Source organism: Fusarium vanettenii, assembly GCF_000151355.1.
Source record: "Fusarium vanettenii 77-13-4 chromosome 4 genomic scaffold NECHAsca_3_chr4_2_0, whole genome shotgun sequence".
Taxonomy (NCBI): Eukaryota; Fungi; Ascomycota; class Sordariomycetes; order Hypocreales; family Nectriaceae; genus Fusarium; species Fusarium vanettenii.
Genome location: NW_003315879.1, coordinates 330,171 through 340,662, shown reverse-complemented (window position 1 = coordinate 340,662; position 10,492 = coordinate 330,171). Strand labels below are relative to the sequence as shown.

Genomic DNA, 10,492 nt, shown 5'->3' with positions numbered 1-10,492 from the left:
TATCTGTCAAAGCATCGCTCAAGATATCGGCAAGTTCGCAGCACAACTAACATAGTAAAGTATCTAGATGGGGAGGCCGTGCTCGAAAAGGCATTGCCGAGAAGATGGGAGTAGCCAACAGTCCGTCCGAACTCTTCCTGGCCATGTGCCGAGCCTGGGGTAGGCCTAGCCCTGATCGCATGAACTCTTCGCTGGCCGATATGCACTGCTAGACTGCCCGCATGTTATGGGATCTCTACTATTGCCGTCTGAACAGACCTGTAGTTCATCGGGGAGGGCCCATCATGTCAAGCCAAGATTCATGCAAACCAGGGCCCGTGCTATATTGCGTCGACTCTTATAAGACGCAATGGGATGAATGACGAATGGGCTTGCAGGACCAGAGTGACAAGGGCTGACCCACAAGAAGCGATATGCGGGATAAGCTGCACCAACATCAAAATCTTTTTGATGGAAGAGAATGAAGAGGAAGTAAACAACTGCCTGTAGTGATGTTTCCTGTAGTGATAGGACTTGCCGGCGATACCTGAGGAGCGAATGGTGCGGGCACGTGCCGGCCAATGATCGACCAAAGTCAATAAAGCTCACCGGACAACCAAGACCAGGGGTCGGTGAACTGGGCCTACCAGGTTCTAGGTTATCCATCCAGTCTTGACATTTCCAACCCGAGGGTCACCCCATTTCACGCCCGCCCGCACAATATCTCTGGTGCTGCGATTGGCCAGGCGCCTTTATAATTTTCTCTTTCTCGACTGCCGCCTCCGCCTGGCAGAGAGATATCCGAATACATCGTTAGGTGCCCCTTCGTGTGCCGCCCGCCGACCCCTCCGCATCGAGCCATTCCCGGCCGTGAAGACGAGCCCGACTCCTTGTTGACCACCCTCGACTCGACTCACCCGCCGCCATGTCGGGAAACACATACAGAGGCACTCCCACCCGCAACCAGGGCCGCGGATCCGCGCCTTTCGGCAACAGCCCCGGCGGTTCCAGCATTCCTCGTCCCGTCCTCGAAACTGCTCAGGCGGAGACAGCCTCTTCCCTCAGTGCGAGTCGCCAGAAGCAGTCCAAGCGTGATGAGGTGCGTCACTATATATACCTCTTTGCTAGAATACTCTGTGATGGTCTATTCAATGGCACCATCCCATTTTCGAGGCCGACTTTGGAGCGCTTCCACTGTCACAAGCTCGAGGGTTGTCGGGGCCAAATACACCTCACTTCACCGTAACTTGCATTTGCACCACCGATCTCTAACCTCTGCTATAGGCGATCCGAAAAAAGCTCGAAAATGATCTGTCCAAGAAGAAGCACCTCACGAGCCGAGCTCGACACACCCGAAAAGCTCCCCCGGGAACCGTTCTCGCACTCAAGCCCAGCCCCGCCCTCCAGATCAAGCCCGCGACCACTGTTTCTGAGGCCGCTCAGTTGATGGCCGCAAAGCGAGAGGACTGCGTTTTGGTTACCGACGATGACGACCGAATTGCCGGCATCTTCACTGCCAAGGATCTTGCCTTCCGTGTTGTGGGAGCTGGTGCAAAGGCCTCGGCCATCACCATCGCCGAGATCATGACCAAGAACCCTCTGTGCGCTCGAACCGACACTAGCGCCACCGATGCCCTGGACCTCATGGTTCGAAAGGGTTTCCGACATCTGCCAGTTATGGACGAGAACCAGGACATTTCGGGTGTGCTGGACATCACCAAGTGCTTCTACGATGCCATGGAGAAGCTTGAGCGCGCTTACTCGTCCTCGCGAAAACTCTACGATGCCCTCGAGGGTGTCCAGTCTGAGCTGGGTTCTACTCAACCCCAGCAGATTATCCAATACGTTGAGGCTCTGCGCAGCAAGATGTCCGGGCCTACTCTGGAGACGGTGCTCAACGGCGTCCCCCCCACCACCGTTAGCGTGCGAACCTCGGTCAAGGAAGCTGCTCAGCTCATGAAGGAGAACCGCACCACCGCCGTGCTGGTCCAAGATCAGGGTGCCATTACCGGCATCTTCACCAGCAAGGATGTCGTGCTTCGAGTTATCGCGCCTGGCCTGGACCCGGCCAATTGCAGTGTTGTGCGTGTCATGACTCCTCACCCCGATTTTGCCCCAATGGACATGACCCTCCAGGCGGCGCTGCGGAAGATGCACGGTAAGTCGCTCAAACAGGGGTATAGGGCATAAACTGACAGTTCCACAGATGGCCACTACCTGAACTTGCCGGTCATGAACGATGGAGGCGAGATTGTCGGTATGGTCGATGTTCTCAAGCTCACCTACGCCACTCTGGACCAGATCAATGCCATGTCGAATACCAACGATGAGGGACCTGCGTGGAACAAGTTTTGGCTTTCGCTCGACGCTGAGACCGAATCTATGATGTCCGGAGAGGGTAGCGCTAGCCTTCAGCACACAAATCTGGGCTCGCGCCTCACTTCGCCTGACGTAGCCCGGGATCGTATCGGCGATAGCCTCGCCCCAGGAGACTCGGCATCTCACATTGGCCTCGAGTCACCTCCTCGCTCGCTTCTGCATGACGGTACCGAGACTAGACTCCCCGAGGAGCGCCCATTCCCCTTCAAGTTCAAGGCTCCCTCTGGTCGGGTGCACCGTGTCAAGGTCATCGCTACCGAAGGTATGGATGCCTTTGTTGCGGCTGTGGCTGCCAAGCTAGGTGCCGAAGCAGATGGTATTGGTGGCGTCCCTCCTGTGGAGGAGGGCAAGATTACCGGCCCGGGTTTTGCGCTCAGCTTTATTGACGACGACGGAGACTCTATTTCCATCACTACCGACAACGACCTGCTTGAGGCGGTTCTTCTCACTCGCCAAGCCCACCGAGACAAGGTTGACCTCTTTGTTCATGACCCTGAGAAGCCCCCAGTCTCGGAACCCGAGGTGGCCACACCCTCTATTTCCACTGGTGCCGGTCTTCGAGAACGTCGCAAGTGGTGGCCTGATGAGGAAGAGGACGAGGATGATGAAGATGATGAGGACGATGAAGCTGGATCTACCGTACGGAGACCACGGAGAGCCCGGACGGCTCCGGCGCCATCTATTCAGGAGCAGGTCATCGCTGGCGTGCCCAACGAGTTGCTTTTGCCCGGTGCTATTGCCATGTTGGCCGTTGCTATCGTGGGCGTCTTTACTATCTCTAGGCTCACCAGCCGGTAAAGAGATCGGGTGCACGCACTCTCCTAACGACATGATGAAGATGGGGGCCGAAGACTGTAGATATGCAAAACTTGTGGCTTTAGTAGAGATTACCCTTGCAATTCTAATCCAGAACATTCCCTTTGTAGATTACTTAAATGTCTCAATTCATTGGACGATGCTGTAAAGTCCAATTCTTACCGAGGTGGTGGTTGTGAACTGGGATGGCAGGGGTTTGGTAGTTGGAGTGCGGGCTCGGAAAATCTCGCACGCCGGACCTCAAGCCATGGCCAAATTTTGGCTGTCGTCGAACGACCATCACGACTACCGAGTAACCTCTAATCCGTCGCCATGATCCTGAGAAACGCCGCTGTGCGGCAGGGTGAGCCAATTGGCCTCTGCGGACCTCAAGTAACCATCTGACATGCTCTAGGCCGCCGCACATTGGCTTCTCCCATCTCGAGATCCCTCCTGCGGCAGTTGTCGACCGAAGTTACGACCGAGACTCAGACGGACCAGACCTGGAAGATCCCCCAGTCCGCCACCGGACCTCCCAAGATTGTCTCGGCCGCACGAAAGAAGCAGAGAGTTGTGCAAGATGGCATCATGTCTCTCGGAACCGACTCTGCGCATGAGCACAAGGGCGCCGTGTGGACGACACCCCATAAGAACTCAAACTCGGCGACACCTGCTCCGCCGGCTCAGCAGTACGCCGAATTCAAACGTATACAGGCCAACACGCGAAGCTTGGGATCGAGGGTCGAGAAGCGGTACATCCCGTCTGAGCTAGTCAACAACCCCCCCGGACCTGAGGATATTACTCTGGAGCTGCTGATGGCCTCGCAAACGCACATGGGTCACAGCACTTCTCTCTGGAACCCCGCCAACTCGCGATACATCTACGGTGTGCGTCAGGGAATTCACATTATTTCCCTCGAGACGACTGCGGCGCACCTTCGACGAGCGGCCCGTGTGGTGGATGAGGTTGCCTACCGAGGCGGCCTGATCCTCTTTGTGGGCACCCGCAAGGGACAGATGGAGATTGTCACCAAGGCTGCCGAGATGGCTGGTGCTTGCCATCTGTTTACCAAGTGGACGCCTGGTGCTATCACGAACCGAGATGTGATTTTGAGGATGGCCGGAACTAAGGTGGTGAACGAGAAGGACCAGGAGCTTGACGGCTTTGAGAAGTACAGAGGCTCAGCTCGTCCGCTGATGCCAGATCTGGTTGTCTGCTTGAACCCCCTGGAGAACTACACGCTTCTTTACGAGTGTGGTCTGAAGAGCATCCCCACGATTGGTGTTATTGACACCAACGCGGACCCCTCATGGGTGACTTATACCATCCCCGCCAACGACGACAGGTAATGTTTATTTTAATCCGGCTTTCCGATGATACTAACAGGACATAGTCTGCGAGCCATGGCTGTTGTTGGTGGTGTTCTGGGCCGAGCTGGCCAGAGGGGACAGCAGCGACGTGTGGAGGATGCCAAGAAGGGCAGAGTCCCTTGGAACAACCCTCATGATATTGTCCAGTACATGCAGCGGGAGAACAAGGCGGCTATTGCTGAACGCAAGTCTGTCATGGGCCGGATGCAGCACAACATTGAGGGATTCAGCGAGGAGGAGCAGAAGATTCTGCGTGAGCAGTACTACGAGGAGGATATTCAGGTTTCTGAGGAGGAGATGGTCGACATGATGGGCGAGGCTGCTCTGGGAAGCCCCAAGGAGACCGATTCGACGCACGGCGCCAGACTGGAAAACATCGAGCAGCAGCTGGCGAGTCTCAGGGAAGAGGCTACGGCGATCGAGTCTGCTGTCAAGACCCCCGCTGAGGCCAAGGTCGAGTCAACACACGGCGCGAGGTTGGCAGACATTGAGCAGCAACTGGCAGGTCTCAAGGAGGAGGCGACAACCATTGAATCCTTTGTCACGACAGCTCCTGTCGAGGCTGCGGCTGAGTCAACGCATGACGTCAAGCTAGCGGGCATCGAGGAGCAGTTGGCGGGAGTCAAGCAGGCTGCCACAGCTATCGAGGCCGAAATTCCGGGCAGCAAGAAGGAGTAAAGTAGAAAAGCTGTGTACAATATTTCAGATGTATAATAGCGTATGAGTGGGCATGTATACAGGGAATGATGTAGGCTGATGTGAAATGCATGTACGAATGATAACTCTGCTCCAATCCATGGTGTAAGTGATGGTTGGCCTTGTTGGGATGTCTCGAAGGGATGCCGATGGCGGCGGACAGCTCGGATAAACGAGGGGCCCGACACACGGACAGCAACGGGTTTCGGTGGCTTCCTGCATGTGCCCCGTGGTTGGATTCTGGAGGCAGGCGGGGTTCGGGAGGTGCCTGCCAATGCCAATCCATGCCAAATGTCGGCCTCCACTGACCGGGCTGGGCTGGCCGCGCATTTCCCCTCACCAAAGAACATTTCAGCACAGTCACGTCGGATTCACAGCACATCACAGCACGCACCGCGCAGCGACGACGGGCACAATCCAGCACAGGCACAGGCGCAGGCACGGTCACGGGCACAGCGGAGCACCCAACGGCTGCAGGCAACGCCCAGCGAATAACCAGCCCAAGGTCCATAGCGATAGCGGAAACACCGCCCACAAACGAGAACCCCCCCCCCGCCGATAAGCAGCGGGGGCAGCTCCAGCGCTAGAGAGCCAGGGCACACAGCGCACCACAGCGGGCACTGCTGGCTGCTCTACGGGCACCTGGAGCGTGAGATAGCGTTCGGTGCGAAATCGGGGTCTGGGGCTCGCAGTGCCGACTCATATCCACCGAGTCGCCCATAGTGGCTTGGCCTTGAGTTTGGAATATTAAATTGGGCTGGCCTTGCTCTCACTGCTGTTGGTATGTGCTTTGTCCTTTGCTTTCTGCACTTTCAGTTTGGTTGGTGGGTGTTTGTGTAAAGCGACAGCAGCTCTAAGCAGCAAAGGCGATAGTGAACATTCTTAGAACTGATATGCTAACTGACCGTCTATAGGACAACAAGAGCATTTCCTCTTTCCAACTGCATCCTCACTCTTCTCTTTTATTTTCTCACTGGTACACAAGGGCTGTGACCCTCCCACCACCAAAATGCCGGCCATGCTTGATGATCCGGCGAGCCCCACTATCTACCGGGTCTCGGGCCAACCCCCGTACCCGGATCCGAACAGCCCCGGCTTCCCGGCCGATATCGTGCCCCGGCAGGTCACCCTCCGAGACCGTCAGACCGTCGCCACCATTGTTCCCTTTGCGTCAAGGCACCAGGTTCCGGAGTCGTTGCTCGCGTACTTGTGTGATCAAATCAACAAGGAGATTGAGGGCGGCGATACGTACCCCATGATGGAGCCGTTCGCCGCCGACAAGTTCGCTGCTTACTGGTTCCAGAACTTTGGCGCCATTATGCTTCTTGGAAACGTCGAGCGGGCCGAGGATGTAGTCGAGGGCAAGGACTGGTCCCGGGAATGCCTTGGAAGCTTCTACATCAAGCCCAACTATCCTGGTCGCAGCAGCCATGTGTGCAATGCTGGCTTCCTCGTCACTGACGCTTCACGTAACCGTGGTGTCGGTCGTCTGATGGGTGAGGCGTACTTGGACTGGGCTCCACGCCTCGGCTACACCTACAGCGTCTTCAATCTCGTCTACGAGACCAATGTGGCCTCGTGCCGCATCTGGGACGCCCTGGGCTTCAAGCGCATCGGACGGGTCAAGGGGTGCGGCAACCTGAGGAGCTATCCGGGACAGCTCATCGACGCCATCATCTACGGGCGGGATCTGGCTCCGCGTGAAAGCGAGGAACTCGTGAGTGAAGAGCGTTTCGACAAGATCAAGTTCTACCTCAAGTACGGCGAGTACCCGAACGGCGCTGACCGAGCCGAAAAAAGCAGGCTCCGCAGCGCGGCGACGCACTATAAGCTCCTCGACGGCGACAAGCTCATGCTCAAGGACAAGGAGGTGATATCCGACCCGGCCCGCCAGTTTGAGATTGCCCGCCGTGTTCATAACCAGCAGCACGGGGGCATCAACAAGACCACCGCCACCATTGCTGAAAAGTACCACTGGAGCCGCATCAAGGAGACGGTTAGCGACGTCATCCGAAGTTGTGTTGACTGCAAGGAGTTGGGCAAGACACCTAATCCGGGCGGTGCGAGAAAGGCTGCGTCTGCGAATAATCATGGTGCTGGACGAAGATCGGGTGCTGGCGCAGCTGGCGGGAGTGATCATCAAATACAAGCAGCGAGTCCGCCGGTCCAAATGCTACCGCTACAAGATCACAGCATGATGTCGACGCTATCACAACAACCAAGTCCAGATCATACTCCAAGTCCTTATGCTAACCCTGCCGACATTTCTCTCATCGCGCCCCCTCACACTCTACAGGGCAACTCGATCGATCACACGCTTCACTCACACCAGCATCATCATCCTCTTCCTCTTTCTCAACAGCATCATCCTACTCACCATCAACATAATCCACATCAACATCCGCACCATAATCCAATGTTACAAGATCCTCCCAGTCACCATACTCACGACCACTCCGTCTACCAACCCATCGACCCGCAAATCATCAACCAGACCTCACCGCATGACCTCACGCCTTTTGACCAGTACCATTCACCAGCTGACTTTCAAGCCCTGCTCAACGCTACCGAGGATGTCGTCCCTTCTGAACCTGACGCAGTCGACCGTGATCTTGAGATGCTGATAGAGCACCAGGATGACGACGACGTTGTGGATGGGACGGTGAGCATGAGTGGTATAGGCATGGGTGTTGGCACAGGGACGGATGATAGGGGGCTAGAGCACAAGGAGAGGAGCTTGTATGATGTTGGGTTTGGAGGGACAGGGGGTTAAGACAATGAATGGGTTTGCGGTGTTATTCGTCAAGGCATGAAACGGAGCGGGCGAGTTTTGGATATCTTCTTTTCTCATGAGCATGATTTTTGTACGCAAGAGGTATTAAGAAAAAAAGTGAAATACCCATTGACACGTCCACGTAATGCTCAGTCACGTAAGCCTCACAGATATACATTGCAGTCAAGTGACATGATGCTCTCCAGTACTGTCAGATGGAGGACATTCAATTTTCCAGAGGTCAGATATCGTAAGTCTAGGTATCATACAGATCCTCCAACCCCCAGCCACGACAACACCACCAAACCCGCTTTCCGTTTCTATGTTCCAGGATTGTTTTTATGTTCCCCTCATGACTGTCCTATGTTTCTCTTTAGGGCTTTGAGCAGGTTTACCTTCTAGGCATTCCCCGTCCACGGCCCCTGAGAGCTCGCTGGGCAGCACCGGGCGGTAGCTGACCAGGAGCCTGAGGCTTGGCGCTCTCCTCGTTGCGAATGGTCTCGTCGACTCCGAGGATGAGGCAGCTGGCCTCGGTGGCGGCCTGGATGGCGTTGATCTTGACCAGGGCGGGCTCCCACACGAAGCGCTCCATCATGTCGGCAACACCCTCGTTCTCGAAGTCGACACCAGCCCATGTCTTGCCCTTTCGGTGCTCCACGCGGAGCTTGTTGAGGATGTCGGTAGCATCGAAGCCGGCGTTGTCGCAGAGCTGGCGGGGGATAATCTCGAGAGCCTTGGCAAAGGACTTGATGATAGCTTGTTGTTTGTGGGAGATGTTCTTGTCGGCGAACTGGTGAAGGTAGGCGGACACCTCCATCTCGGTGGCACCACCACCACCGACAATCAGGTGGTTTCGGATCGCTCGCTTGACGATCATGATGGCGTCGTGCAGAGATCGCTCAACTTCGGCGATGAACTGCTCAGCACCACCACGGAGAACCAGAGTGCAGGTCTTGGCCTCGGGGCAGTCCTCAAAGAAGTTGAAGCGCTCACCGCCGATCTGGCGCTCCTCAAACTTGCCGCAGGTTCCCAGATGCTCGGGCAGAATGTCAGAGCATGTCGACTGAATCACAGCACCAGTAGCCTGTACCACGCGCTCCATATCCTCAGCAGCGACACGACCAGCGCAGAAGACATCTCGGTCGGCAAAGAACTGGGTAGCCAAGTCACCAATGGGCAGCTTGCTCAGCACCACCTTGGCGCCCGTCTGGTAAACCGCCTCGAGCTTCTTGTAGATAATCTGCCACTCTGCGTCCACGATAGCCTGGTATTCGGAAACCTGCTCCACACGGACCTCGGCGTTATCCTTCTCGGCCTTGAGCTCCAGCTCAACGTTGAGGCAGACGATCTTGGGCTGCTCGAAGGACTTTGGTTGTTGCTCGAAACCGGCATAGGAAAACGTCTTTTTGAAGGCGACACCGTTGATGAAGAGGGACTCAGTAAGTGAACCACCGGGGATCTTCTTGATGCCGATAAGCTTCTCGTTGAGGTCGTCTTGGTCGAGGGACAGGACGGCGTCGACAACCACTACAGTCACGTTAGCCTGGTATTCGAATCTGCAGTCTCATTTTCGTACTCTTGGTGAAGAAAGGAGTATTCCGCTTGATCAACTTGCTGGTCATGGCAGTCGAGGCCAGCTTGGCCAGGGTATCACGGCGGTTGCCCTCGTTGGTGCTGACAGCAACCTCCTTGACCTTGTTGACGGCCAGCTGCGATGCTCTCCGCAGACCCTTGATGATGATCTGAGAGCTAATACCCTGCTCGACGTGCTCCTTGACCTCCTTGAGGATCTCACCGGCGAGAACCACGACAGAAGTGGTTCCGTCGCCCACCTCAGCGTCTTGCGATCGGGCGATATCGACGAGAATTCGAGCGGCGGGGTGGACAATGTCGAGGAGCTTTGCGGTGTCAGTCAGGTCTTGGTGTATCATGGAGCGCATCGCACCTTCATGACGGTTGCGCCATCGTTGGTAATGGTCTGCCTGCCATTCTCATCAACCATCAACAGGTCGCCTCCGTAGGGACCCAAAGTGGATTTGATGGTGGCCTGGACGGCGAGACAGGCATTAATGTTGGAGACGATCTGTCCCTTGCCCTGGGAGGTATCGGTTCCTGTTGCAAAGCGCCATAGTCAGCGAACTGCCCGAGTATTGCGTGGCGGTCTGGCATCTCCTCTCGAGGGTGCGTCTCCCCTGGATTTCGACTTCGAGGGGTGAATGTCCCTGAAGCGGGCGGGCGGTGGGGTAAACCGGACCTTCCTTGAGGACGATGATCGTCGGCGTTTGGCCTCCGAAAGACATTTTGGAGGATGGGATGCGGTCGGAATCGGTAGGTGATGTTTCTTCTCCGTCCAGGAAATTATAGAGGACTGCAGGAGAGGGTTTTGGGGTGGAGGAGGTCGTCGGGGTTCAGAGTGGGAAGGAGCTGTGATGGAAGCTTCCAAAAAAATGTGGCAGCCTTCTTTCTCATCATGTCCTTGCCCCAGTCGTGCACGGGCCA

The 10,492-nt window shown here is 56.0% G+C and overlaps 4 protein-coding genes across 4 annotated transcripts; 3 read left to right on the top strand and 1 right to left on the bottom strand.

Annotated features, from left to right (window-relative positions):
• The first annotated feature begins 824 nt into the window (after positions 1 to 824).
• NECHADRAFT_99916 (CBS/PB1 domain-containing protein) lies at positions 825 to 3,287 on the top strand. The gene is made up of 3 exons (XM_003051935.1): positions 825 to 1,078; positions 1,264 to 2,137; positions 2,186 to 3,287. The coding sequence occupies exons 1-3, from the start codon at positions 905 to 907 to the stop codon at positions 3,154 to 3,156; spliced, it is 2,019 nt and encodes a 672-aa protein (XP_003051981.1). The 5' UTR covers positions 825 to 904; the 3' UTR covers positions 3,157 to 3,287.
• A 199-nt stretch (positions 3,288 to 3,486) lies between these two features.
• NECHADRAFT_103997 (uncharacterized protein) lies at positions 3,487 to 5,302 on the top strand (the record flags this gene model as incomplete). The annotated part of the gene is made up of 3 exons (XM_003051934.1): positions 3,487 to 3,517; positions 3,569 to 4,499; positions 4,548 to 5,302. 3 exons carry the CDS (start codon positions 3,487 to 3,489, stop codon positions 5,200 to 5,202), a joined length of 1,617 nt encoding a protein of 538 aa, XP_003051980.1. The 3' UTR covers positions 5,203 to 5,302.
• Positions 5,303 to 6,229: 927 nt separating this feature from the next.
• On the top strand, positions 6,230 to 7,993 carry NECHADRAFT_38139 (uncharacterized protein; the record flags this gene model as incomplete). Its single annotated transcript, XM_003051933.1, has 1 exon — positions 6,230 to 7,993. One exon carries the CDS (start codon positions 6,230 to 6,232, stop codon positions 7,991 to 7,993), a length of 1,764 nt encoding a protein of 587 aa, XP_003051979.1.
• A 210-nt stretch (positions 7,994 to 8,203) lies between these two features.
• Positions 8,204 to 10,397, bottom strand: NECHADRAFT_68071 (uncharacterized protein). The gene is made up of 4 exons (XM_003051479.1): positions 10,248 to 10,397; positions 9,939 to 10,105; positions 9,570 to 9,891; positions 8,204 to 9,520 (listed from the first exon to the last, which is right to left on the bottom strand). The coding sequence occupies exons 1-4, from the start codon at positions 10,291 to 10,293 to the stop codon at positions 8,385 to 8,387; spliced, it is 1,671 nt and encodes a 556-aa protein (XP_003051525.1). The 5' UTR covers positions 10,294 to 10,397; the 3' UTR covers positions 8,204 to 8,384.
• Between the last annotated feature and the right edge of the window lie 95 nt (positions 10,398 to 10,492).

Bases quoted from the DNA above. Each gene is read 5' to 3' on its own strand.
- NECHADRAFT_99916 (XM_003051935.1), top strand. From the start codon at position 905: ATGTCGGGAAACACATACAGAGGCACTCCCACCCGCAACCAGGGCCGC. The intron at 1,079-1,263 runs GTGCGTCACTAT...CCTCTGCTATAG, and splicing joins AGCAGTCCAAGCGTGATGAG to GCGATCCGAAAAAAGCTCGA. The intron at 2,138-2,185 runs GTAAGTCGCTCA...ACAGTTCCACAG, and splicing joins GGCGCTGCGGAAGATGCACG to ATGGCCACTACCTGAACTTG.
- NECHADRAFT_68071 (XM_003051479.1), bottom strand. From the start codon at position 10,293: ATGTCTTTCGGAGGCCAAACGCCGACGATCATCGTCCTCAAGGAAG. The intron at 10,106-10,247 runs GTCCGGTTTACC...GCTTTGCAACAG, and splicing joins GATCATCGTCCTCAAGGAAG to GAACCGATACCTCCCAGGGC. The intron at 9,521-9,569 runs GTACGAAAATGA...ACGTGACTGTAG, and splicing joins TACTCCTTTCTTCACCAAGA to TGGTTGTCGACGCCGTCCTG.